This window comes from Phocoena phocoena, chromosome 9 (genome assembly GCF_963924675.1).
Source record: "Phocoena phocoena chromosome 9, mPhoPho1.1, whole genome shotgun sequence".
Taxonomy (NCBI): Eukaryota; Metazoa; Chordata; class Mammalia; order Artiodactyla; family Phocoenidae; genus Phocoena; species Phocoena phocoena.
In genome coordinates, this window is record NC_089227.1 from 86529904 (window position 1) to 86556618 (window position 26715).

At 39.7% G+C, this 26715-nt stretch overlaps 1 protein-coding gene across 1 annotated transcript in view; it reads left to right on the forward strand.

The window, feature by feature from the left end:
* The window catches only part of EXOC4 (exocyst complex component 4), an 822005-nt gene that overhangs the window by 23659 nt on the left and 771631 nt on the right, over positions 1-26715 (forward strand). Inside the window, exon 3 of the mRNA XM_065883517.1 lies at positions 7630-7824. Within this exon, the coding sequence (XP_065739589.1) occupies positions 7630-7824 (195 nt within the window). The remainder of the gene's footprint in view (positions 1-7629; positions 7825-26715) is intronic.

The following is a 26715-nucleotide window of genomic DNA, read 5'->3' on the forward strand; positions in this document are numbered from 1 at the left end:
GATATTTAGCAACATTGATTTAGTCTCTGTATTAAGTGTTTGTTTTGTGCTGAGCAGTGGTCTAGGTCCTGGGGTATAGAAGTGAGTAAAACAGACAAAAATTCCTGTCCTCGTGGAGTTTACATTCTAGTCAAGAAAGGCAGGCTATCAATTAGTAAGAGGGTATAACAGATGGTAAGAAATGCTGTGCTTAAAATAAAACTTTAAAAAAAAGCAAGGAAGGAGAATAGGGAGTTGCTGTTTTGAACAGAGTGGTCAGGGAAGGCTTCACTGAGGTTATATTCAAGCCAACACTAGAAGAAGGTGAGGGAGAGTCCGCAAAAGCACCCCAGGAAGAAGGAATAGCAGGTACAGAAAGATCCTCAAGCAAGAACATGATTGGAATTTGGGGGAGCAGCAAGGTTGGAGCTGGAGCGCAGTGAGAAGTGGGGAGAGTGGCAGAGGGAGACGAGAGTGCTGGTGGGTGAGGTGTGGCAGAGTGGGTCAGGTCACGTGGGGTCTTGATCGCTGTAAGGACTTTGATTTTAACTCTGGGTGTGGAAATCATTGTAAGTTTTGAGCACAAGAATGGCACGATGTGTCTAACATGTTAAAAGGGCCACTCTAGCTGCTATACTGAGAAGAGATTTTAGTGGGGGCCAAGGCAGATGAAGATGTTCACATTCATGCTTTGTTACCTTTTAAAGCTTGAGAACACGGAACTGTTTACATTTCCCATCTTGGCATTTCTTTCATTTATGGATTCTTGTTGGTAGAATCTCTGTCCTTGAGGATAATATGAGCTGACAGATAGATCTGACTCTTCTTTGATGCTCCAAACTTCTTTATATCAGTCAAGTCCACTTGGAATTTTTTCGAGATTAAATGTGCAAATAAAATACCATGTATGATTGATCAGGTCACTTATGTGGATAAGTAAAATAGTTGGGCTGTCTTATTACTGTTGAGTACAAGTGAGATGTTACTGCATTAGAAAACCTCAGAATTTATAGGTTCTACCAGTGTCTGTCATAATGACTGTTATAGCAGCACCAGAATAGATGAATATGAATGGATATGAGTTGGGAACTTGGGCCGTATGCTTGTTGGTAGTATTTGAATTGGAGTGTTTCTTCCATCCTGTATTAAGTAGATGAGATGATGCCAGATTTCTTTAAAGGTACTAAGTATCCATCTAATGCTCATCATAGAAGCAGGTAAACTGAAGGGGAAACACAGATACTCGTCTCTGTTGTGATGTGCGCACAAACACTTTACATTTCGCCCCAGTTTCGGCTGTTCTGTTGGTGCTTGATCGAGCTCTTAACTCATTTTTCTTGCCTGTAATTGGAAATAACCATATGTGATTGTTCAAGCGAAGTTGTTAGGGCTTGATCATTGAGTAATGTAACATTCATTACTTAACATTTAACTAAAATAATTTTGTGACCTTTTTATATGAAAGTATATGTTGTGAGGTAGAATTAGAATGAAGAATAACCTTAATTGATATAAAAAAGTAAGTCACAGTAGGACAACATGGTTTTGGTAGGAAGTTATTTAAGCCCAGACATAAAATCCCAGCTGCTTGTATGAGAAAGGGAAAAAAGCCTAGAAATGGACATGCTAAACTGTGGGCAAGAATGAGATATCATCATTTAAAATCTAGGCAGTGGTCCGGATCATTAATGCAGTCACAAGAACTGCAAGGCAGTCTTTTCATTAAGTTTAACTGTGTCTGTATTTGTGTTCTGTATCCAGACTCTGCAACTCAAAAGGATAGTATTGCCTTTGGAAAAGGTTGAGTGAAGCCTCTCAGAATTTAAGACCTTAAAATGGAAGCTGAAAAACTAAGGAGCAAAAAGCATGAGAAATAGAAGTTTGAGGGTAATTAAAAAATGATCTTTAGTTCTAAAGGGCTTTTAAACAGAGCACTGAGTGGTGTTTCTAAAGTTCATTTGTTCTAAGCACTTTCTATTAAGACTATGGGAAAAAATGGCTTGGACATGTGTTAGGAGGACACCCATGAAAATGCTTATAAGTGGATTTGTTTTTACTACAAATAAGAGAAAATATGATACTCTGTACTTTTAGAAGTAAGAATAACGTTGATTGTTTCATTAATTTTCATTTACCATCCCTTGCTTCTGAGGAACTTTACAGGATATTTCTAGTCTACAGTATCAGTGAGGTGCTTGCACATTTGTTGTATTTTATTACAGATAACATGCACACTCAAAGGCATTCCCCTCCTCCCCTAATACTTCATCCAAGTTCAATGCTTTTCTGATTTTATGACTTAAAAGTTAGGGCCTCCACCACCTCCCCTGTGCCTCCATCAGCATTCTCCTCTGTCACATGTCCCAACGTGTTGTTCAGAGGCCCCCGTTCATTTCCTCCTCTCTTGATCTTTCTTAAGGCAGGGTTGCAAAAATCTCTATCTCTCTGCTTTCTGTGTCATCTCACATATCCATTCACAATGACCTCTTGGGCCCTGTGTTCCTTATTTTCTCTTTTTCTAGTAGTCTCTAATTAAAGTGATTTAGTTCTTGTTTATTGAAACTGAAATTCTTGTTTTAGGTAATTTGGAGCAAATGAAGTTACTAGAGTTCTAAGGAAGCAAAGGAAACTTGTGTTTGAGGAAGGATTTCTTTACTTGGGTTTTGATGTCATGATTTGAAAAGCTTGACTCTTCATGGATTTATTTAAGGAAGAAACAGTAACAGAATTTTTGAATCTTAACTATGCTGATTAAATTAGAATGGACTTAAAATGCTGTCACCACGTTTCTAAAAGAACAGGCCTTTGAGAAATAAACATTTAGGTGGAATACGGTACCTTTCTTACATTTACCTGCATTTATTCATTGATGGACATAGCCCTGTTTCTCCCCTCCCTGTTTCAAAAATCATATTTATTGAGCTACCGTTTACGTACAATAAAATGCATTATTTTTAGTTCAGTGAGTCTTGTCAGACGTATATATATCCTTGAATATGTTTCCATTGCCCCAGAGACTTCTCTCCTGCTTATTTATAGGCCATACCCCCCACCCCATCTTGCCCCAAACTAATACTGATTTGAAATCTATCACCATACATTATTTTTACCTGTTACAGAACTTTATAGCATGTATACTCCTGCGTCTGGCTTCTTTTGCTCAGCATAATCTTGAGGTTCTTCACATTTCTTCCCTTTTATTGCTGACTGGTATTCCCCCTGCCACCCCAAGTTTTAAAAGAACATTTCTTCATAACTGACTTTCTGATCAAAAAGCTGAAGCCTCAGGGCAATTTAGTATTAAAAGTTCTATTAGCTTCTTATGTCTGCAGCTCTGGCTAAACCGTTTAGGAAATGGTTTTGGTAATGTTCATTTTCCACACAGCCTGATGCCATTTCCCCCACCCCCAAACACACACACATTCTACCTTCCTTTTCATTTTTCCTCCATGTAGTATGTAAAAATGAGGAGTGAGCTGATTATACTGTATATATCCTAGTGTGAAATGCCATAATGGTCTTTTATTCCAATCAGAAGGGAGTTTGCCAAGCTTTGCTGACACCCTGTAAGTCTATCTCCCACTATCTGCATCAAGAGCCTAGTTGGGTGTTGTATGACATAAAATTTATTTTTAACAGTTTCCATAGTAACCATTACACACATAGGGAAAAGCTGAGAAGTATAGAACCAAGGTGATATAAGTAGAATATCAGAAATTAGATTCTGAGAGATTTTAACTAAGATTTAACATAGAATGGATTTAATAGCTAGAGTTCTTAACCCAGGCACCAAGAACTCCTAGAGGATCTAGGAATGGCCTTGAGAACTGTGTTTAAAAAATCAAATAAAACCACAAATGCTGATAAAAACCAGCATTCCCCTACCTCATCCTACCACAGTACTAATTCCAACACTTCGGAGGTATGGACTTTTACTCTTTAGTTTGTTTTTTTTTCCAGATATTTGTATTTCTGTATTTCTAAGTAATATGCTTATACTACTTTTCTGGATTTTTCTATTTTAGACATTGTATATGAGCTTCCAGTTATGGTTCGTCCTTCACTCTTTCCCCCACCCCACCTCATCTTCTTCCCTCATCCTCTCTGTATAGTTGTGTCCTAGTTTTTGGTTAAATAGCTGGTGCGTATTTTATTATAACGACGTAAATATTTACATCTAAGCCATCCAGCATACTATTTTTTTTTTTTAAACCCCACATTTGTTTATTTATTTTTGGCTGTGTTGGGTCTTCGTTTCTGTGTGAGGGCTTTCTCTAGTTGTGGCAAGCAGGGGCCACTCTTCATCGCGGTGCGTGGGCCTCTCACTATCACGGCCTCTCTTGTTGCGGAGCACAGGCTCCAGACGTGCAGGCTCAGTAGTTGTGGCTCATGGGCCTAGTTGCTCCGCGGTATGTGGGATCCTCCCAGACCAGGGCTCGAACCTGTGTCCCCTGCATTAGCAGGCAGATTCTCAACCACTGCGCCACCAGGGAAGCCCAGCAGCATACTATTTTTGCTTGTGCAATTTTGTTCTCGTTTTCCTTGTAGTTAATGATTGTAAAATCCCATTGCCTTTGTTCTGCATTGGTTTCCCCCTTTCCTGGATCCTCTGTTTCTCCTCTTGTTTTTCTCTTATGTTGATGGAGTACATTCTTCAGTAGCTTGCTGAGATAATGGTGCATATGAGGTTTATTTTTTAAGAGCTTGCATGCCTGAAAATGTCTTTATTTTTTCCTCACACTTGATTGATAGTTTTTCTGGGAAATAATTCTCTCTTAGGATTTTGAAGATACATTATTCCTTTGTCTTGTAGCTTTCAGTGTTGCTGTTGACACGCATTCTGATTCACAGTCCTTTGTATGGCTTTTTTTCCTCCTTTGAAAGCTTTTAGGATTGTCTCTATATCCTTGTGTTCTTACGAGTCAGGATAATGTGCCCTGGGTCTTTTTTCACTTCATTGTCTCAAACACTCTGTGTGCCTTTTTAATCTGAAAGTTCATGTCTTTTACTCTGGAACATTTTCTTTCATTTTATTATTATTTTTTCTCCACTTTGTCTCACTTTTCCTCCCCTGCAATTCTTATTTGGACCTCTCGGATCAACCACCCCATTTTCTTTTATCTCCTATTTTCCTTTCTTTGTTTTTTGTGTCTTACTCTTTGGAGATTTCAAGAGTCTCTTCTAACCTTTGTGTTGGATTTTTTTTCCTATCATATTTTTAATTTCCAAGAGCTGTTTTTCATTCTCTGAATTTTTTATAGCATCTTATTCTTGTTTCATTGATGTAATATCTTTTCCCCCAAGGGATATTATTTATAGCTTTTTAAAATTTCTTTTTCCTGCCTAGTTTCTGTTCCCCTACTCCCCTCAGCACTTTTTTCTTTGTTTTCATGCCTGTCTTTCCATATTACAGGCTTTACTTGACTGTGTGGTGATCCTTGGCTAACTGTTTGGATGGAGGAGGGAGGTATACTACAAAGCTGAGATGGAGCTCACAGCATGTGGTGGGGCTTGTCTAGTGATGATTGGGTAGGGACCCAGCAGTTTCCTTGGTTGTTTTTCCCAGGGGAAAGCCATAAGTTTCCTGTGTTGGGGATCAAAGTCAAGCTGAGTGTTATTGGAGCCAACCCAGGAAGGAGGCTGTGGGTCCAGGGAGGGCTGAGGACCTTACTTGTCGGTGGGTCCACTTTGACTTCATCCTCCTGTTTTCTGTCCAGTGCCTCACACCCTCCTCTCAGCTGTCTGGCATTTCCTGGTCCAGATTCTTTCTAGTTCAGTTTCTTCAGATTGTAAACCTCCTGTTTGGCCAGTGCCGTGGCAGAGGGAGTTACATGTCTGGGTGGTTTGATGAGGATGTTGGATGAGGGCTCAAAATACTTAGTTTCAACCCTGTACTCTTGCCTTCAATATTCTGGGTGCCTCCTTTTCAGTGTTAGCAAACCCCACTTGATGCCAGCCATCTTCTTACCAGCTTCCAAGGGTTTCTAGCCATCCTTGCTGTTCCCTCCTCTCTGTTTTCTCTCTTCTTGGTATTTTATGCTAAAAAAAAATGGAATTATTTTGCTCTCTCTTTGGGATTGATGGAAGGAGTAGAGGTGATTAGAACCTTCTTCAACAGATTGTCAAGGGGGTCTATAACTCCCCAAAAAGCTAACAGTCATGCTTCTGTGCTAATCAAGACAGATTACAAAACCTGTTTATTCAGGGCTCTTTTTACATTGGACAGTTTGATAGAAGTATGATTTAGATATTGTCCTAAAGTTGTAGGATTGGATTAGATGCTGTCTCAAGATACCTTCTAATTTTAGCGTTCAATTCATATTTTCCATGTTTGCTGGAAAAATGTCAAAATTTAGTTTTACAGTCACCAAAAAGTAGCATCATGAGTCTGTGTGCCACCACACCAAATGTTGTAAAAGAAGACAGATTTTTAATTGTTAAAAACATGGTAGACTTTCTAGGGTGATGGGAATGTCCTATATATTGACGAAGGTTTGGATTATTGCAGGTGTGTATGCATTTGTTAAAACTTATCAAGTGATACACTTTCATGCATAAATTTTACCTCAAACAGAAAACAAAACCAAAACCGTAAACAAACATGAAATTCTAATTTAAATAAAAATACATGTAAAGGAATGTCAAAAGTATATGAAAGTAGTTCTATGAATTGTGAAAGGTCATGATTCTTTTTATTTTTTCATGCTGTAAAAATCAAATTTTTGGGCTTCCCTGGTGGCGCAGTGGTTGAGAGTCTGCCTGCAGGGGACACGGGTTCGTGCCCTGGTCCCGGAAGATCCCACATGCCGCGGAGTGGCTGGGCCCGTGAGCCATGGCCACTGAGCCTGTGCGTCCAGAGCCTGTGCTCCGCAACGGGAGAGGCCACAACAGTGAGAGGCCTGTGTACCGCAAAAAAAAAAAAAAATCAAATTTTTAATTAGGGTAGAACATGAAAATACACTTATCATGTACATGGCAACTACCCTTCCCTGCTCCTCCTCTCCTCTTGTGTTATCAAGCTGTGCCTAGGCTGGTCAGCAAACTGTGCAGATCTATGAGAATGCCTGCAACTGTCATATTTAATACCTAAAATCAGAATACATGGAAACAATTCTTGGTATGTTTTAATTCCCTTTTTTTCACGACTGCCTCTGGAAGCGTCTACTCTTTTCTGGAAACTGGGCTTACCTTCATTTTAGTCAGTTGAGACGAATGTCCATGTCCTTTGTTATCAACTTCAGCTAAAGTTCTAGACCTAGAAGGATGAACCAAGTGACCTATCACCTGAATAGGAAATATGCCAGGAAGAATGGGGAAAGAATAATAGCACGGACTCTCAAATCAGTCATTCCCTTCTAGATATATTAACTTTGGTGTGGAACTTCATATTTTCAGAGTATATGCTCTATATCCTGAGTAATTTTCTCATTTCTCAGGAGAGAAAATACAGAGAAGTGGAGACCTGAGCAAGTGAATCTGTGTCATAACCAGGATTAGAATTTCACAAGCAGATTAACCACAGCAGAATGAGTGGCAGTGATAACTAGGAACTGTTACTTATAGCAGTACTGGTGAAGAATACTAACCAAATTGTGGGTTTAGGCTGGAAAGACTTTGGACTGACCCAAGATTGAAACTGTTCTATTGTAGGTAAAAGAGAATCTGCTTTCGTGCAAGATGCTGTTGCACTGCAAACGAGATGAGCTTCGGAAATTGTGGATTGAAGGAATTGAACACAAGCATGTCCTGAACCTGTTGGATGAAATCGAGAATATCAAGCAAGTGCCTCAAAAGCTGGAACAGTGCATGGCCAGCAAGCACTATCTCAGTGCCACCGACATGCTGGTAAGAGCACAGCCTGCGCTCCTGGGCATTTCTGCTAAGATAGAGTGCTTCCTTCTGTTCTCTGAATTCTGTCCTTCATGAAGCACATGACAAACTGCCCTCTTGGGATCCACGAGCCCTTGCAGGTGAAGCCTGCCGGTTCTCTTCCTAATGTCAGTGTTTGCAATAGTAGGCGATTCTCTTCCTAATGTCAGTGTTTGCGTTGTCTGCCTTTGGAACAGCGGCAAGAAGTATAATGGTAAGAAACCAGTACTTAAGTCGTGTTGGAATGGTCATGAGAGGTGTTTGTTTTAGTTTCAGAGGAAGATAGTTAATGAATCCCATTTTGAAGAATGAAATCTGCATGAGAGAGAAGTTTAGGAGATTTATAAACTATGTTCCAAAAATTCTGTGAAGGACTATTTATATTAGGGCTTTGTTTTTTTCCTTTAAGTTGATAAGAAAGAAAATAATTTTGGGGGGAATAATTCTGGAATAACTTTGTCCAGCAGGAGTATTCCACAGCCTAGCCTTTAGCCTGTATCTTCATCCATTCTGCTACTTTGTAAAAAAAAAAAAAAAAAAATTATTTAATTAATTTATTTTTGGCTGCGTTGGGTCTTCGTTGCTGTGAGCAGGCTTTCTCTAGATACTCTCTGTTGCGGTGTGTGGGCTTCTCATTGCGGTGGTTTCTCTTGTTGCGGAGCATGGGCTCTAGGCATGCAGGCTTCAATAGCTGTAGCACGTGAGCTCAGTAGTTGTGGCTCGTGGGCTCTAGAGCGCAGGCTTAGTAGTTGTGGTGCACGGGCTTAGTTGCTCTGTGGCATGTGGGATCTTCCTGGACCAGGGTTTGAACCCGTGTCCCCTGCGTTGGCAGGTGGATTCTTAACCCCTGTGCCATCAGGGAAGCCCATTTTGCTACTTTTTGAATTAGGAATGAAAATTCAGAGAAGGTTGCAGCTTGTGGTACATGTGGCTGAGCGTCAAGATTATGAATAAAAAAATAGGGCTTCCCTGGTGGCGCAGTGGTTGCGAGTCCGCCTGCCGATGCAGGGGACGCGGGTTCGTGCCCCGGTCCGGGAAGATCCCACATGCCGCAGAGCAGCTGGGCCTGTGAGCCATGGCTGCTGAGCCTGTGCGTCCGGAGCCTGTGCTCCGCAACGGGAGAGGCCACAACAGTGAGAGGCCCGCGTACCACAAAAAAAAAAAAAAAAAAAAAAAAAAAAATACACGTCTTGCTCCCTAAAAGCGCTAACTTTCCTAGGCCCTGTGGCTGTTAGCAAGGGCTGCTCATTCCACCTCCTCTTTCCACTCAAACTTCCCTACTTCCTTCTCACAGTTGTCTGGTGACTACGGAAACACTCAGGAGTAGATGGACTGTATTTGGATTTTCTTTTCACAGTAGGTGAAAGTCCCTTATCTTTGTTTCAACAAATTAGATTGGCTGTAGCGCTGGGGGGAAAAAGAAAACACTGAGAGGAATTAGTGGGAGAAAAACAGGTTAAATCCTCTAAGTGGTTCTAATTCATTCAGACTTTCAAGAGGAATTTTGCTCTAAGTCCGTCATAAGAAGCTTTAAAGGAAATTTGGTAACCAAGAGATGAGATGTGCCGTGATATTCTCTCATATATTAAAACCAGGTAGTGTGATAGTGAATAGTCAGTTTCCACAGTGGAGGAGATTAATAATGGTCTTTTCTTTGGAGTGGTAAAATAATTGGGTATTTTCAGTATCTTTATAATGTTATCTTCCTTAATGATGACTATACGGTGTCCAACAAAAAAATTAGGCACCTCTTTAGCTTTGCTGTTGGTTTATGTGTTAGGAAGGCATATATGTGCTAAATATTCAAGATTCAGCAATCAGAATAGATAAGCTTATATATATTTGTGTGGCATTTACACATCTATTTGAATCATGATTTTTTGTTGTGGGCCTGCTTTTAAGTAAGTGCCATATATTAAAAATAGGTTGTTAGGGCTTCCCTGGTGGCGCAGTGGTTGAGGGTCTGCCTGCCGATGCAGGGGACACGGGTTCGTGCCCCGGTCCGGGAGGATCCCACATGCTGTGGAGCGGCTGGGCCCATGAGCCATGGCTGCTGAGCTTGCGCGTCCGGAGCCTGTGCTCCGCAACGGGAGAGGCCACAGCTGTGAGAGGCCCGCGTACTGCAAAAAAAAAAAAAAAAAAAAGGTTGTTAGAACTTATTTTGGTGTTAATTATGCTCATTTTAGGATTTCAGATTTTAGGATTAGCCTTTATTCCTTAAGGGCAGATTTATTTAAGCGCTAATTAATAATGAATACTGTCTTTTCTTTGTTTGTTTTGACTTAAGGACCTCATTAAATACTTCTTTAAATTCTTGGCTGTAAGTTATAGAAATTCAGCTCTAGCTAGCTTAGGTAAAAGAATTGCTGTACTCATGTAACCAGTCTGCTAAAAGAACAGGAGTATATGTGCAATGCCATCTGTATGTTTTTGCATGTTTTTTCATTGTTTTACTATAGACTTTCTTCCACATGTGGGCGGGGTTTGGGTGTGTGGGGAAAAGAAGGGTTGTGAGCTGTATTTTACATTTTTCCAGCTTTGCAGAGGAAAATAATCTTCTAGTTCAAAAATGAGGGTCAGATCTAGTTTAGGCAGCTTGGGTACTGTGATTGTCAGTTCCAACTAAAACTATTTTTTTGGGGGAAGGGTGGTCCTGGGGAGTTGTGTCGGAAGGAAGGGTAGTCACCTCTAGAAAAGAGTAAGTGTGAGAGAGATATTTCCCAGAAGTTCCTCTTTTTCTGTTGTAGTTCTTTATGTACTCTGGATACTTATCCTTTGTCTTTTAGATGGATTGTAAATATCTTTTCCCAGTTGGTAGTATATCTCTTTGTTTAGGGTGTCTTTTATTAAAAAGTTTTAAAATTTAATTCAATGATGTTTTTCATTCTTTATTTCCTTTTTTATGTGACTTATTTTGAGAAATTTTTTTATCCTACTGTCATAAAGAGAATCTTTTATATCATTGTCTTTAATCCATTTAAAATGTATTATCATATATGGTGTGAACTAGGGATCTAATTTTACCTTCTATATAGCCACTTGGCTCAGACCATTTATTGAATTCATTTCCTACTGATTTATAATTCCATCTTGGTCACATACCAAGTTTTCACATGTGCATGGGTCTGTTTCTGAGCTCTTTATGTTGTTCAGTTGGTCTTGTCTGTATTTGCACCAAAACCATGTTGTTTTAATTACTATAATTTTATAATATATCTTGATAGCAGGTGAAGACATTCCCTCACTTTGCTATTCAGAACTGTCTGTGCTATTCTTGGCCCTTTTCTCTTCCATATGAATTTTGGTATCAACTTGTCAAGTTCCATGCAAAGCGTGATGATATTTTGATTAAATTTAGGAGAATTTCATCTTTGTAATATCAGGTCTTTCAGAAAAGGATATCTCTCATTTATTGACGTCTTAATTTATGTGCTTTATAATAATGCTTAGTAATGTATTCCTTAGAGACGGTACATGTATTTTGTTAGTTTTACTTCTGGCTCTCAGCTCCTGGTTGCTTTTTAAAATAGTGGCTCTTTATTAATTATAATTTCTAGTTATTTGTTGCTGATGTATAGGGATGTGATAGATTTACTGTTTATGAATCGTAAATTTCCTTGAACCTAATCCTTATCCTGCTTGCTTGGAAAATGATGATTTATTCTTTAAGACTTGGCTCAAATTTCATCAAGTTTCTGAATGTCCCTGGTAATTAGATGCTTCTCTTTTTTTAAAAAAGAATTATTATATATTTTTATTGTGGCAAGAATACTTGACATGAGTAGATGCTTTTCTTTGTCTCCATAAGTTGTGTGTATTTCACTGAAATATAATTGCTTTTGTTTGTATGGTAGGTCATTGAGGGCAGGGACTATATCTTACCTATTTTTGTCTACCCTGTACTTAGCATAATGTACTTCACATGGTCACAGTTCACAGATGATTAGCCGAACGGGTAACTCTGTGGAAGACTTTGATACCACTAAACAGAGAAAAGGAAAATTCCTCTCTAGGAGCTCTGGTCTGATTTTTTTCTCCTCTGGTTTGGGGTTTTTGTTAGGTTTTATTTTTGTTTTTTTAATGGCAAGGTTCTCTAGTTTCTAACCGTTCCTTTCTGCAATATTTAAATGGACAACAAAAACAATAATTATAATAATAGCTAATATGTGTTGAGCCCTCACTGTGTGCTGGTACCATTTTAAGTATGTTACCTTTGTTAACACTTTGAATTCTCACAACAACCCTATGAGAGATAGGTTTCTGATGTCCTTCCCATTTTCCAGAGGAGGTAGTTGGTTTGGATGACCAGGGGGTTTAGCATATTCTAATATACAGTGAAGATTTCATGGAGGTAGGATTTAAGATGTGCTCAAAAGGTTGGAAATATTCTTCAATTTGGTCTTTTGTATATGAGTAAATAGTAAGGTCTATAATTGCTCTTTGATTGGACTTCATATGAGAAAATAATCACATTTCCTTTCCCCATGGTTATGTGCTATTAGAAGTAAAATCTACTTAAGGCATCTCAAGGGTCCAAATGGAAATCTTTGCTAAAAGACATCAGAGGAGGACTTACCTGGTGGCGCAGTGGTTAAGAATCCGCCTGCCAATACAGGGGACACAGGTTCGATCCCTTGTCCAGGAAGATCCCACATGCTGCGGAGTAACTAAGCCCACATGCCACAACTACTGAGCCTGTGCTGTGGAGTCCGTGAGCCACAACTGTTGAAGCCCATGTGCCTGGAGCCTGTGCTCCGCAACAGGGGAAGCCACTGCATGAGAAGCCCACACACCTCAACGAAGGGTAGCCCCTGCTCCTCCGCAAGTAGAGAAAGCCCATGCCCAGCAACGAAGACCCAAGGCAGCCAAAAATAAATAAATAAAGATAAATTTTAAAAAAAGAAAAAGTAATTTCCTTTAAAAGACATCAGAGGAAAGTGAAGACAGAACAATCTAGTCTTTCAAACCCCTCTGATTTGCTTAGATCTTTTTATCAAGAGATTTTGTCTTTCCTTTTTTTTTTTTTTTTTTTTGCCGTACGCGGGCCTCTCACTGCTGTGGCCTCTCCCGCTGTAGAGCACAGGCTCTGGACGTGCAGGCTCAGCGGCCATGGCCCACTGGCCCAGCCGCTCCGTGGTACGTGGGATCCTCCCGGACCGGGGCACAAACCCATGTCCCCTGCATCGGCAGGCGGACTCTCAACCACTGCGCCACCAGGGAAGCCCTGTCTTTCCATTTTTAAGGCAGGTGCAGGTGCCCAGTAATTTAATCCCTACTCAGGTTAATAAATTCAGAGTAAATAAATCAGTGGTGACCCATGGCTCTTGTCAGCCCCTGCAGTTCCTATTTCACCATCAGCCTGGGCTGATAGCTATAGACTTGGCTTCTAGATGGGATATTTATGTCTTTTGATAACTTGAGTATTGCATAAAATGAATTGTCATGACAGGGGATGTCTGCAAATAGGCATGGCCTTTTGTTTCCTCCTTCAAGGTAAACAGCTGCTGTTAGCCTATGAAAAGCTAAAAGTGATCCAACAAGAAGCCTGTATCCGTCATATTGAAATCAGAGACTTGATTAATACTGTAGCCTGTAGCTTTGTGATATGTACAGTTTAAATTAGACCTCTGCAGTCATTGTGCTGGGTTGATGCAAGCGCATTAATGACATAATTTCTGGTTGCTGCATCACATTTCTGCAGTTTGTCCTTTGTATTCCACTCACATTAATTGAAGTAATTTTGCCAGTGAAGCGTGTTTCAAACCTCTGCATTTAAATTGAAATTTTAATTCCCTTATTGTCTTGAAAAGACGGCTGAAGATGCCTTGTTACAGGTTTCATTATCACTCAAAACACTCCAGCTGCTGGTTCTAATGTACAATGACTGATTAATTCTGGGAAGAATTATTAATGTAAGAACAGCTTCTTCCCAGTGGCATGAGCTAACCAGGAAGGTATTTCATGATAGTTAATATTTTTATGAACTATTTTTTTAAGGAGAATTTTGTGTGGAAGTCTGCATTGAACTGAAATTGCACAGATGAGCTTTGAAAACCACTTACACAAGTTCTGATTTATCAGCCCATAGAAGTCAATTCATAATTGCATTCAATCAGTGGAAACCAAGCCAGTGTGAGTAGTTTTGAAGCACTTTAGCTGACAGTCACAAGGCTTGTGACTAAAATAAATTTTTCATTTCTAAGGCTTCCTGAGATTGTAGAGATTTTGAATGTTTCTTGATCATTTTGTCTTTAAAAAAATTTATATGCCTTTTTTAAAAGAATCCATAGCTGTATAGTCAGATAAGGATTATTATGATAATTATAATAATAACATATATATGTTGGCTGCCTTCTTCCCAGAGGATCCCAGAGTGCTTTGCTGAAAGAATGGTATGGTGGAATTATTTCATTTACCCTATGAAGATGTGGCCACCTCTGGGGTGAAGAGAGTGAAACAGCTATTTAATTGCATAGTTTTTTAAGATCCTATAATAAAAATAGGTATATGTGTAATACTTCTAGTTTACAAGAGGCTTTGCAATTGTTGTACAACGTTCAAGGCTGCGAATGTCAGCGTGGGTCTTAGTGTGGGTCAGGTGGACCTGTGCTTGAATCCCAGCTTTGATCTTTACTAGCTGGATGACTTGGGGCTCCTTATTTAATTTGACTTTGCTGAAAGTTGGAGTTGAGAATAATTGTATGCCCCCAGAGTTGTTGGAGGGATTAAATGAAATATTGAGCTATGTATGTAAAGTACGCACAGTATACATAGTAAGACCTTAGAAATGTTATTTATAATTGATTATGTTTACTGATACTGTAAGAAAGGATGTAGTGATTGCTATCATGTTATACCCTCAAAAACCCGTCTGAGGTGGACTTGTTTTGAGCTGATAAGAGTTGAAGTAGGGCTGGCTAAGTTAGGCATTTTTGATTCCTTTTCTTCTTGCCCTGAATGAAAGACCACTCCACATTTTATATGGTCAAAGAATTCCTGCAGGCAGAGTTAGGATTTTTCTCGGAAAACAAGTCTAGTCTGCTCTAATACAGGCACAGATGGATGATCAAGACCCCAGAGCTCTAGGCCATATTTTCGGGATTTGGCATGAACAAATTTCGGTTTCTGTGTCATCAGTCACCTCTTCAGCTTACGTCAAGTATATGTTCGATGGGTACCCGCTGACTGTCCAATTATGAGCGATGTAATTTGTTGGTAAACTATCCAAGACCAGTTTGTTGCAAAATCTAGTCTTAGGTGACTCTTGGGTATTGTTATCAGATACAAGCCAGTTCACTATAAGAGAGTGCTTATCAACAAATGTTGATTTTAGTATCAGAGTAGTTGATGTTCAGTTATTCTTTCTGTCATTGCTTAGATGGCAGGACCAGTGGACCAATGAGGTTGCTCCTGTTGGTGCCAGTAAAACTGTGTCATCAGCAAATAAACTAATGCCTCTTTTCTCAAATTATGGGCAGGCAAGGGGTGACCATGCATCCACTGATTCATGTACAAGAAAGAAGGGGCCAAAGTGCATATTCCTTTCATCTGGCTTGAAAGATTCTGAGATCTCACAGGGCTGATTTTTCCTACCCTGACTCTGGGAATGGTATTGAGGTGAAAGCACTGGGAATATCAGAGCCGAAACTCTAGCGAACCTATTGGACCTAACTTGACAGTGGTTCAGTGACTGCAAAATGTTTCAATATTCCATATAGATTTCCCTACATGATAAAAAAAAAAAATGTATCCGTGATCAATAATGAAACAGCCACCGTTAAAGCCCATCTGTTCCTAGTGTAGAATACTGATCTGAAAGACAGATGCCAGTATTCTATACTAATAATTTGTCAGCAAAGAATTTGGCACATATTTTGATAGATGGACAAATGAATGTGACGATGCCATTGTTGATTACTTGTGTTGTTTCTATGTGGATCTGTGAAGGTGGCCTTAAACTTGAAGGAGCTTACGTGCCAGGAGGAAGGGACAGATGATGAAGAAATAAACAGCATCTCATATCATGATCAGTGCAACAGGAGTTCCAGGAATACAGGGGCTGGGAGTGGGGTAGTCTGGTGTGCTATTTTATTTTATTTATTTATTTATTTTTTGCGGTACGCGGGCCTCTCACTGCTGTGGCCTCTCCCGTTGTGGAGCACAGGCTCCGGACGCGCAGGCTCAGTGGCCATGGCTCACGGGCCCAGCGGCTCCGCGGCATGTGGGATCTTCCTGGACCGGGGCACGAACCCGCGTCCCCTGCATCGGCAGGTGGACTCTCAACCACTGCACCACCAGGGAAGCCCATGGTGTGCTATTTTCTGGTCAGCCGTAGCTGCTTTCAGCTGCATTTGGGAACCCTGAATTCCCTCAAACACCTACATCTGATTTTCTTGGCAAAAAGATAAAGGAAAAGCTGAAGGTAAAGTTAGTAAATGAGTAACCTCGGTTTTTGGATCCCAAATTAAGTACGTAGCTTCAGTGTGGCAGCGTTATGTTTCTCCTAGAGAGTAAAAGTACAGGGCTTTGTAGTAACTATTTTTCTTGCCGCTCATTGCCCTTTTAATTTATGTTTGTTTTTGAAGGCTGGGGTTTTTAAAAGCCACACTGTTTGATAGGCACTGGCTTATTGTAATAACTTTCCTTCTCCTTTAGTTTTAGTTTGCTCTTTCTGTCTGCTCTTCATTTGCCTCTTATTTTAAAGCAAATAGAAATTGTTTTATTTCACTAAAGCTCATAAGGTTCAGCAGTTTTCAGCTGGCTCACTTGGCTGTAGGGCAGTGGTTCCCAAACTCTGCACATTAGGGAATCCTTCAAGCATCCTAAAGCCCAGGTTGCAGCCTAGATGGATGACGTTGAAATCTCTGGGGGTGGGACGCTAGTTTCAGTAATTGTTGGCATTCTCCAAGGGATTCCAATGTTCAGACAGATTTGGAACCAGTGATGTGTAGGGTATAGCCTATGCTATGCAATAGACCAAAAACTAATTGTCCTTGACTTCATTTAACACTTACATTTGAAACCAAATATTTGTGTAAGACAGACATCACGTGGCAATATTGACCTTTATGTAGAAATGTTGTAGGTTGACTAAAGTTACTTTGTTGCTGTCCTCTAGTGCAGTTTTTGGATAGAGCTGATGAGTATTTGGCTCTTAGTCTGATTTTATAGCCTGATTATTTGGTCAATATGAGTTTTGTTGAATGGCTAAATTAGATGCTCTCCAGGTTTGAGCTGACTTGGAACTCTTTAGAGCTGTCATCTTGGTGCTCTGATTTCTGTATCTTTACTGTGTGTTCTTATCTGACTTGCTGCTGGGATTGAATGGATTGAAATTGGGGCAATAAATTTATTTATTGACAAGTGGTGTCTAGGTACAGCATGGTATAGTAAAAACAAAATGGGTTGAAAAGCCAGACGTTCTTAATTCTAGTCCTGACCCAACAACCCACTAGTTCTGTGAGGTTAAACAGATGCATCACTTTCTCTGTTTTCCAGTATCCTCTTCTGTAGAGTGGATATACAGATAGTTACTCCGTGTACATTATAGAATGGCTGTGAGAATAAAAATGAAACTTTGTACAGGTCAAGTGCTTTGGGAAACAGAAGGCGGTGTAGAAATTTACAGTGGTGTAGGTAGCATGACAGTCATCACTGTCACACGGGGCCAGGTGAAAAGAAAGCGGTAGTCTGGGGCTTCTCATGTTGAGCAGCATTTCTCTCCTGGCTCTACCATCACTAATGCTTACATGTTGGAATCAGGTTAACCACAGGCGCACGTGCTTACATTTACACACTTCAAGTCTGTAGGAGGAATGATCTCAGTCAAGAATGACACACAAGTCCTTTGCTGACATCATCCTTCTTATGTCTGGTTTCAGCCTCACGTATGGATTTGCTTGAACAGGATTTTGACTGGTCAGTCTGTGGCCAGGTGGGGACCCTAATGTATGTGTAAGAATGGCAGCAGATGGCAACGCCTGTTGTTGCTGGGAGCCCTCTCTCAACCTGGTGGTGGTCTGAGAATGCCAATCGGTAGTTTTTGCTTGGCTTTGACAAGACAGGGGGAGCTTGCTAAGGAAGTCTATTTTCTTTGAGATCCATCCCAATACTAATTACTTGTGGTTGCCTAGCTCTTAAAATGAAAAAAAGCCGTATTCCTCTCACATTCTTTTGTGGGATTTTAATAGTTCATGTTAGTAAAGAGCTGTAGAAGTGCTGAGCAGTGCTGTAGAAGAAGTGCTGAGCCCACCCCCCCGCCCCAACCACTGCTATAAAACCCTCAGCAAATCCTGCTGGGTTGGGACACATTGAAGGCAGGAGCCCATTGTGGCCCCCTTTGCCTGCCAAAGTCATAAAGCTATTCTTTTCTACTTCACCCCAAACTCTGTCTCTGAGATTCTGAGATTTGATTTGGCACCAGTGTACAGAGAGGCCTAGAGCTTTTGGTAACAATGGCAACTGAGAATTGAAGACATCATAAAATTAGGAACAAAGAAGGATTTTTTCATGAGCTTCTCCATAAGCAATTACAGTTCTTATAAGGTATTAGGTATAGTCTAATTTCATCAGGAAAGTGATTGTGAACAGAGTTGTTAAGTCCATTTAGAACAAAATAATGCTCTTCAGTTGGCATTATGCATCAGAAACCCTAAATAACTTTGGACTTGGAATTCTACTTCTTGAATATTATGTTAAGGAAAGAATTAAGAATTTTAATTGTGAAGTATTCAAAAACATGTATACAAGGATAATTATCACAGTAAGATTTATGGAAGTAAAAAAATTAGCAGTTACCGAAGTATAGTGAGTTGGTTTAAGTCATTTATGGAATATTCATATTATGGACTAGCAAGAAAATACTAAAAATCATGTTTAGTGATGGGCAGATGGTCCCAAAATATTTCCATATGAAAAAAGCATATTGAAAAGTAACAGTATTTTTGTAAAAACTCGGTGTGGAAAATGATTGGAAGGAGTCAGCTTAAAATGTATTTTATCTGATCAGTAGAAATACGGATCTTTTTTTCCTTGTGATTTGTTTTTCAAGTTTTCTTGATTGCACATCTGTTACTTTTCTAATCTGAAAGAAAAAGGTTAAGAAAAACATCTTTGGGCCACACTTTTTTAAAAAAAAAATGTAAAATTGGCATGGGGCCTCAGTCTTAACAACTTTTAACGACCCCTGAAAATAGAAAATTCTTACCTTTCATTTCTCGGATACTGTCATTCTGTGAGGCTTGTGCTAATGGGATGGCTATTTTAGAAGACCTAGTTGCCCATACTTTACAAGAGAAAAAAAAAATACTTGCTTTAATAAAATATGGGAATTAGATGTGGTAGAATGCCCTGATGTTTAAGAAAACCAAAAATAAGGGAGAACCCTCAAAAAAGCGTAAGAATAGTTTAGTAGACTGGTATGCTTTTAGAACAAGTCAGTGGTTCATGGCAGTCATAGGATGAGATCTTTGATGAAGTTGGAAGGCACATTTGATCTCTTTTGAGTTTTCTAAGATAGATTTGAAGATCCTTTACAGGAGAAATTCACAAGTAAAAGGCCTTTTCTTTGACAGCACTTGATTTTACAGGCACCCCTCCCTTCCTTCACTTATCAATAACTTCATCTCATTTGCTTTATCCTGTAAATTCCATTATCTCCCAGGCAGTCTATTGCATTAAGCCTTTAGTACCTACTGTCGCCTCATTTACATTGACACGCGCTTGACCTCAGCCCTTGTCCTCTCTTTGTTAATGCACCAGCAAGCACTGATATCTCTCTGGAGCTTTATCATTTGGCTGTTACCTCAACTACTAACAACCCTCCATTTGAGCTGATGAAGGTTTATTAGATAAAAACATGCAATAACCCTGGCAGTAATGAAGGGAGAATGGAGGTGGCTAGCATCCTGTTCGTAGTGGTGAGAGCCTGCTGAGGCCGCATAATAGGTATTGGGCTTCCTGAGGGAGAAGAAGGGGCACCTGAATGCGGCTGATCAATATTATGTCAGCAAACTGACTTATTCTAAGAATGGGCTTTTTTGATGGCCTGATTTGATCGTTGTTGATGGGCTACAAGCTGAGGAGTTGGGGTGGGGGTGGGGGAAGTGTTCTTGCTCCAGGCGCTCGGCCTTGCCCTATACAGCTTTCTTGGGAAGTCTGTTTTAAGTACCAAACTGTCAATAGCCCTGAGGCCTTCAGTCAGAGGCCAGGCTGAACCCTAGGGAGCCAAAAACCTCTATCTGCTCCAATGAAGCTGGGATCAGGGATTCTGTTTTTCCTCTAGACCCCTAGGACTCCCTGAAACCTCCACAGTAGGCTGAGCCCTTTATTCTCCCTTGTAAGTCCCATACTCTTTTCCTCACTCCACCAACCACTTGCGTGTGCAGAGCAGTCTAAGCCGTCCTCTACTTAGGCCACATGTGGTGGCTCGTGTCATGCTATAAACACAAGTGAGCGGATGACGTTTATCCTTAAGAAAGTTTTTAAGTGCTATTATCAAGTTTATATCTAACAGGTAGGAGTTTTGTGCACAAAATCCTTTGGGGTCACATGCTTGTGTTTTATATCCCATATAATATGATACTATATTCTGAAAGTAAAATTGTTGCTAGTTTCTCTATGCAGTTAAATACTTAGGACTCTATACGGGCCACAACATTCTACAAAGTACAGTGATTTCCTAGATGCATCAAGGCTTTCAGACTGGCTCCTTAAACTGTTAGATTGAAACAGCCGATATTTGATCATTTTTGACTCATGAAAACAGTAATTTTCGTATTTCAAACTAATACATGAAATCACGTTTTTTTTTTGTTTTTTTAAACTTGCATTTGGTTTCTTTTACCAGTTTCTGTCTGATAAAGAATAAAATCTCTGCCTTGGGAAATACGGTATAGCTAAACGGGAATGTTTGGTAAGTGAATGATTTGGGATTCTTGTGAGAAACATCCTCCCTGCTTGTGTTGAGATGGGTATGAATCATACTTGATTCAGAGTGAGGCTTCTTGGGCCCATCTGGGACCCCCTGAGCTTGAATGTGGAGAATTCTAGATGGAGTACTGTCTTGAGGACTAGGGCCTGAAGACACCAGAGTTTGCCTTGCCACAGTTCAGGGGCCCATGGCAGCAGGCTGGTGACCTGGGTGCTAAGTAAATCTCAGGTTCCAAGGCATGTTTCTTTTGTTGTTCATAGCCAAAGATTTTTGGTGTTCTTATTTCGTTGAGGGTGTTCAGACTTGTGTCTTTTTATATACTTATGGGAAGGGATGGTATCGATTCTCTAGAATAGCCCAATTTCATATCTTTCTATTATATCTGTAAGTTGGGCCAAGGCAACATTTTCAGGATGGTTTTGTTGTCTTACTAGAAAAATGCTTCCTTAAGGGAGATGTACTGACCTACTGAAAAGTGATAGAACATTTTGGAACCATGTACTTATCAGAGTCCTGAAGGAAATATTTGTTTTGGACTCAACAGTGGCAACACATTTGCTTTTTGTAGGGAACACTGTTGCCAAAATATTAGCCAGCAGATGGTTTAGTTATCAGGTTGGGTTTTTTTGCTTAAATTTGAAAGATTTTTTTGTTTGTTTTTTGGCTTGAACCTTAGTTCTATTTAGAAACAGTTACAGTTGTCATTCACCTTTGTGTATCTCACCTCCCCCAACCAAAAAAATAAAATAAAGATCAGTGGTTTCTTTTCTAGCGTTTTTTCAATGAAGCAGCTGTTGAGAATGGCTGACTTTGATGTTACTTAAAGACATTTCCATTGGTTTGTGTTAAAGCACAAAACTAGATCTTTTTACTTAATCAGCTTGAGTAAGACTGGTAGAAGACAAACACTTAACTATGAAATCATTATTCCTAGTTTAAACTAAAATGAAAATGAGAAATAGACATTTGGGAAAGAAAATTTAAGGACACTTGTAGTTTCTAATTACAAAGATTTCCTTTGTTGTAGGTTGATCTCTCAACTCAAGGCAAATTTCTTTTTTGAAAGCACCAGACGATTCTTGATTATGTACATTTTAACTGTACCTCTGACCTATTTTATTGAGTTAAGGAAATATTTCTCAGAACTTGTTTCTTAAATGGATAGGTTTTTAATAGTGAAGCATACTATCTTGTTCGATATCATGTGTTAAAACATTTTGTAGATGTTTGCTTATCTTTGTAATCCTAAAAGAAATATTTGTTTTCAACTCAAACAGATTTCTGTTGTCTGTATGAGCAGTTTCTAACTCTGGTGAGTTAGAACATTAACGTTCTGTCAGATAATAGTAGGTGTTCTGTGAAAAAATCCTTGTTGGTAGTATCTATCTCCCCTCCCTCCCCCTCTCCCCACGTGGATTTATTTTTGAAAATATGTGTAAGAAAACTTCCAAATACATCTGGTTGTCTCATTATGTAGTACTCTACCTTTAACAAATGATGTGGGGACTCCACTCTTGGAGGGCACACACAAAGTAGTGTGTGCATTGGGACCCAGGGGAAGGAGCAGTGACCCCATAGGAGACTGAATCAGACCTAACTGCTAGTGTTGGAGGGTCTCCTTCAGAGGCAGGGGGTGGCTGTGGCTCACTCAGGGGACAAGGACACTGGCAGCAGAAGTTCTGGGAAGTACACCTCGGTGTGAGCCCTGCCAGAGTCCGCCATTAGCTCCACCAAAGAGCCTGTAGCCTCCAGTGCTGGATTGCCTCAGGCCAAACAACCAACAGGGAGGGAACTCAGCCCTCCCCATCAGCAGACAAGCAGATTAAAGTTTTACTGAGCTTTGCCCACCAGAGCAACACCCAGCTCTACCCACCACCAGTCCTTCCCATCAGGAAGCTTGCACAAGCCTCTTAGATAGCCTCATCCACCAGAGGGCAGACAGCAGAAGGAAGTACTACAGTGCTGCAGCCTGTGGAAGGAAAACCACATTCACAGAAAGATAGACAAAATGAAAAGGCAGAGGGTTATGTACCAGATGAAGGAACAAGATAAAACCCCAGAAAAACAACTAAATGAAGTGGAGATAGGCAACCTTCCAGAAAAAGAATTCAGCATAATGATAGTAAAGAAGATCTAGGACCTCAGAAAAAGAATGGAGGTAAAGATCGAGAAGATGAAAGAAATGTTTCACAAAGATCTAGAATTAAAGAACAAACACCTAGAAGAATTAAAGAACAAACAGAGACGAACAATACAATAAAATGAAAATACACTAGAAGGAATCAATAGCAGAATGACTGAGGCAGAAGAACAGGTAAGTGACCTGGAAGACAGAAGGGTGGAATTCACTGCCACAGAACAGAATAAAGAATGAAAAGAAATGAAGATGGCCTGAGAGGCCTCTGGGACAACATTGAACACAACAACCTTCGCATTATAGGGGTCCCAGAAGGAGAAGAGAGAGAGAAAGGACCTGAGAAAATATTTGAAGAGATTATAGTCGAAAACTTCCCTAACACGGGAAAGGAAATAGCCACCCAAGTACAGGAAGCACAGCGAGTCCAATACAGGATAAACCCAAGGAGAAACATGCCAAGACACATAGTATTCAAATTGACAAAAATTATTGAAAGCAACAAGGGAAAAACGACAAATAACATACAAGGGAACTCCCATAAGGTTAACAGCTGATTTCTCAGCAGAAACTCTACAAGCCAGAAGGGAGTGGCACAATATACTTAAAGTAATGAAAGGGAAGAACCTACAACCAAGATTACCCGGCAAGGATCTCATTCAGATTCGATGGAGAAATCAAAAGCTTTAAGGAGGCCTTCCCTGGTGGCGTAGTGGTTGGGAGTCCGCCTGCCGATGCAGGGGACACAGGTTCGTGCCCCGGTCCGGGAGGATCCCAAGTGCCGTGGAGCGGCTAGGCCTGTGGGCCATGGCCGCTGAGCCTGCGCATCCAGAGCCTGTGCTCTGCAACGGGAGAGGCCACAAAAGTGAGAGGCCCACGTACTGCAAAAAAAAAAAAAAAAAAAAGGCTTTAAGGACAAGCAAAAGGTAAGAGAATTCAGCACCACCAAACCAGCTCTACAACAAATGCTAAAGGAAATTCTCTAAGTGGGAAACACAAGAGAAGAAAAGGACCTACAAAAACAAACCCATAACAATTGAGAAAATGGTAATAGGAACATACATATTGATAATTACCTTGAACATGAATGGATTAAATGCTCAAACCAAAAGACACAGGCTTGCTGAATGGGTACAAACAAGACCCATGTATATATGCTGTCTACAAGAGACCCACTTCAGACCTAGGGATACATACAGACTGAAAGTGAGGGGATGGAAAAACATATTCCATGCAAATGGAAATCAAAAGAAAGCTGAAGTAGCAATACTTGTATCAGATAAAATAGAGAATGTTACAAGAGACGAGGAAGGACACTACATAATGAGCAAGGGATCAATCCAAGAAGAAGATATAACAATTATATATGCACCCAACATAGGTGCTCCTCAATACATAAGGCAACTGCTAACAGCTATAAAAGAGAAAATTGACAGCAACACAATACTAGTGGGGGACTTTAACATCTCACTTACACCAATGGACAGATCATCCAGACAGAAGATTAATAAGGACACACAAGCTTTAAATGACACAATAGACCAGATAGATTTAATTGATATTTATAGGACATTCCATCCCAAAACAGCAGATTACACTTTCCTCTCAAGTGTACATAAAACGTTTTCCAGGATAGATCATATCTTGGGTCACAAATTAAGCCTTGGTAAATTTAAGAAAATTGAAATCATATCAAGCATCTTTTCTGACCACAGTGCTATGAGATTAGAAATCAGTTACAGGGAAAACAAAACGTAAAACACACAAACACATGGAGCCTAAATAATACATTACTAAATAACCAAGAGATGACTGAAGAAATCAAAGAGGAAATCAAAAAGTAACTAGAGACAAAGGACCATGAAAACACGACGATCCAAAACCTATGGGATGCAACTAAAGCAGTTATAAGAGGGAAGTTTATAGCAATATAAGCCTACCTCAAGAAACAAGAAAAATCTCAAAAAAACTAACCTTACACCTAAAGGAGCTAGAGAAAGAACAAACAAAATCCAAAGTTAGTAGAAGGAAAGAAATCCTAAAGGTAAGAGCAGAAATAAATAGAAACAAAGAAAACAATAGCAAAGATCAATAAAACTAAAAGCTGGTTCTTTGAGAATATAAACAAAATTGATAAACCATTAGCCAGACTCACCAAGAAGAAGAGGGTTAGGACTCAAATCAATAAAAACAGAAATGAAAAAGGAGAAGTTACAACAGACACTGAAGAAATACAAAGCATCCTAAGAGACTACTACAAGCAACTCTATGCCAATAAAATGGACAACCTGGAAGAAATGGACAAATTCTTAGAAAGGTAGAACCTTCCAAGACTGAACCAGGAAGAAATAGAAAATTTGAACAGACCAATCACAAGTAATGAAATTGAAACTGTGATTAAAAATCTTCCAACAAACAAAAGTCCAGGACCAGATGGCTTCACAGGTGAATTCTTTCAAACATTTACAGAAGAGCTAACACCCATTCTTCTCAAACTCTTCAAAAATTGCAGAGGAAGGAACACTCCCAAACTCATTCTATGAGGCCACCATCACCCTGATACCAAAACCAGACAAAGATACTACAAAGAAAGACAGAAAATTACAGACCAATATCACTGATGAATATAGATGTAAAAATTCTCAACAAAATACGGGCAAACAGAATCCAACAACACATTAAAAGGATCATACACCATTATCAAGGGGGATTTATCCCAGGGATGCACGGATTCTTCAACATATGCAAATCAGTCAGTGTGATACACCATATTAACAAATGGAAGAATAAAAACCATATGATCATCTTGATAGATGCAGAAAAGGCTTTTGACAAAATTCAATACTCATTTATGATAAAAACTCTCCAGAAAGTGGGCATAGAGGGAACCTACTTCAACATAGTAAAGGCCATATATGACAAACCCACAGCAAATATCATTCTCAATGTTGAAAAACTGAAAGCATTTCTTCCAAGATCAGGAACAAAACAAGGATGTCCACTCTCACCACTCTTATTCAACATAGTTTTGGAAGTCCTGGCCACAGCAGTCAGAAGAAAAAGAAACAAAAGGAAAAGAAATAGGAAAAGAAGAAGTAAAACTGTCACTGTTTGCAGATGACATGATACTATACATAGAGAATCCTGAAGATGCCACCAGAAAAGTATTAAAGGTAATCAATGAATTTGGTAAAGTTGCAGGATACAAAATTAATGCACAGAAATCTCTTGTATTCCTATACACTAACAATGAATAAGAAGAGAAATTAAGGAAAAAATCCCATTCACCATTGCAACAAAAAGAATAAAATATCTAGGAATAAACCTACGTAAGGAGGTAAAAGACCTGTACTCAGAAAACTGTAAGACACTGATGAAAGAAATCAAAGACAAACAGATGGAGAGATGTAGCATGTTCTTGGATTGGAAGAATCAATATTGTGAAATGACTGTACCACTCAAAGCAATCTACAGATTCAGTGCAATCCCTATCAAATTACCAGTGGCATTTTTCACAGAACTAGAACAAAAAATTATAAAATTTCTGTGGAGACACAAACGACCCTGAATAGCCAAAGAAGTCTTGAGGGGGAAAAAAACAGAGCTGGAGGAATCAGACTCCCTGACCTCAGACTATACTGCAAAGCTACAGTAATCAAGACAGTATGGTACTGGCACAAAAACAAATATAGATTAATGGAACAGGATAGAAAGCCCAGAGATAAACCCATGCACTTATGGTCAGCTAGTCTATGACAAAGGAGGCAAGGATATACAATGGAGAAAGCACAGTCTCTTCAAT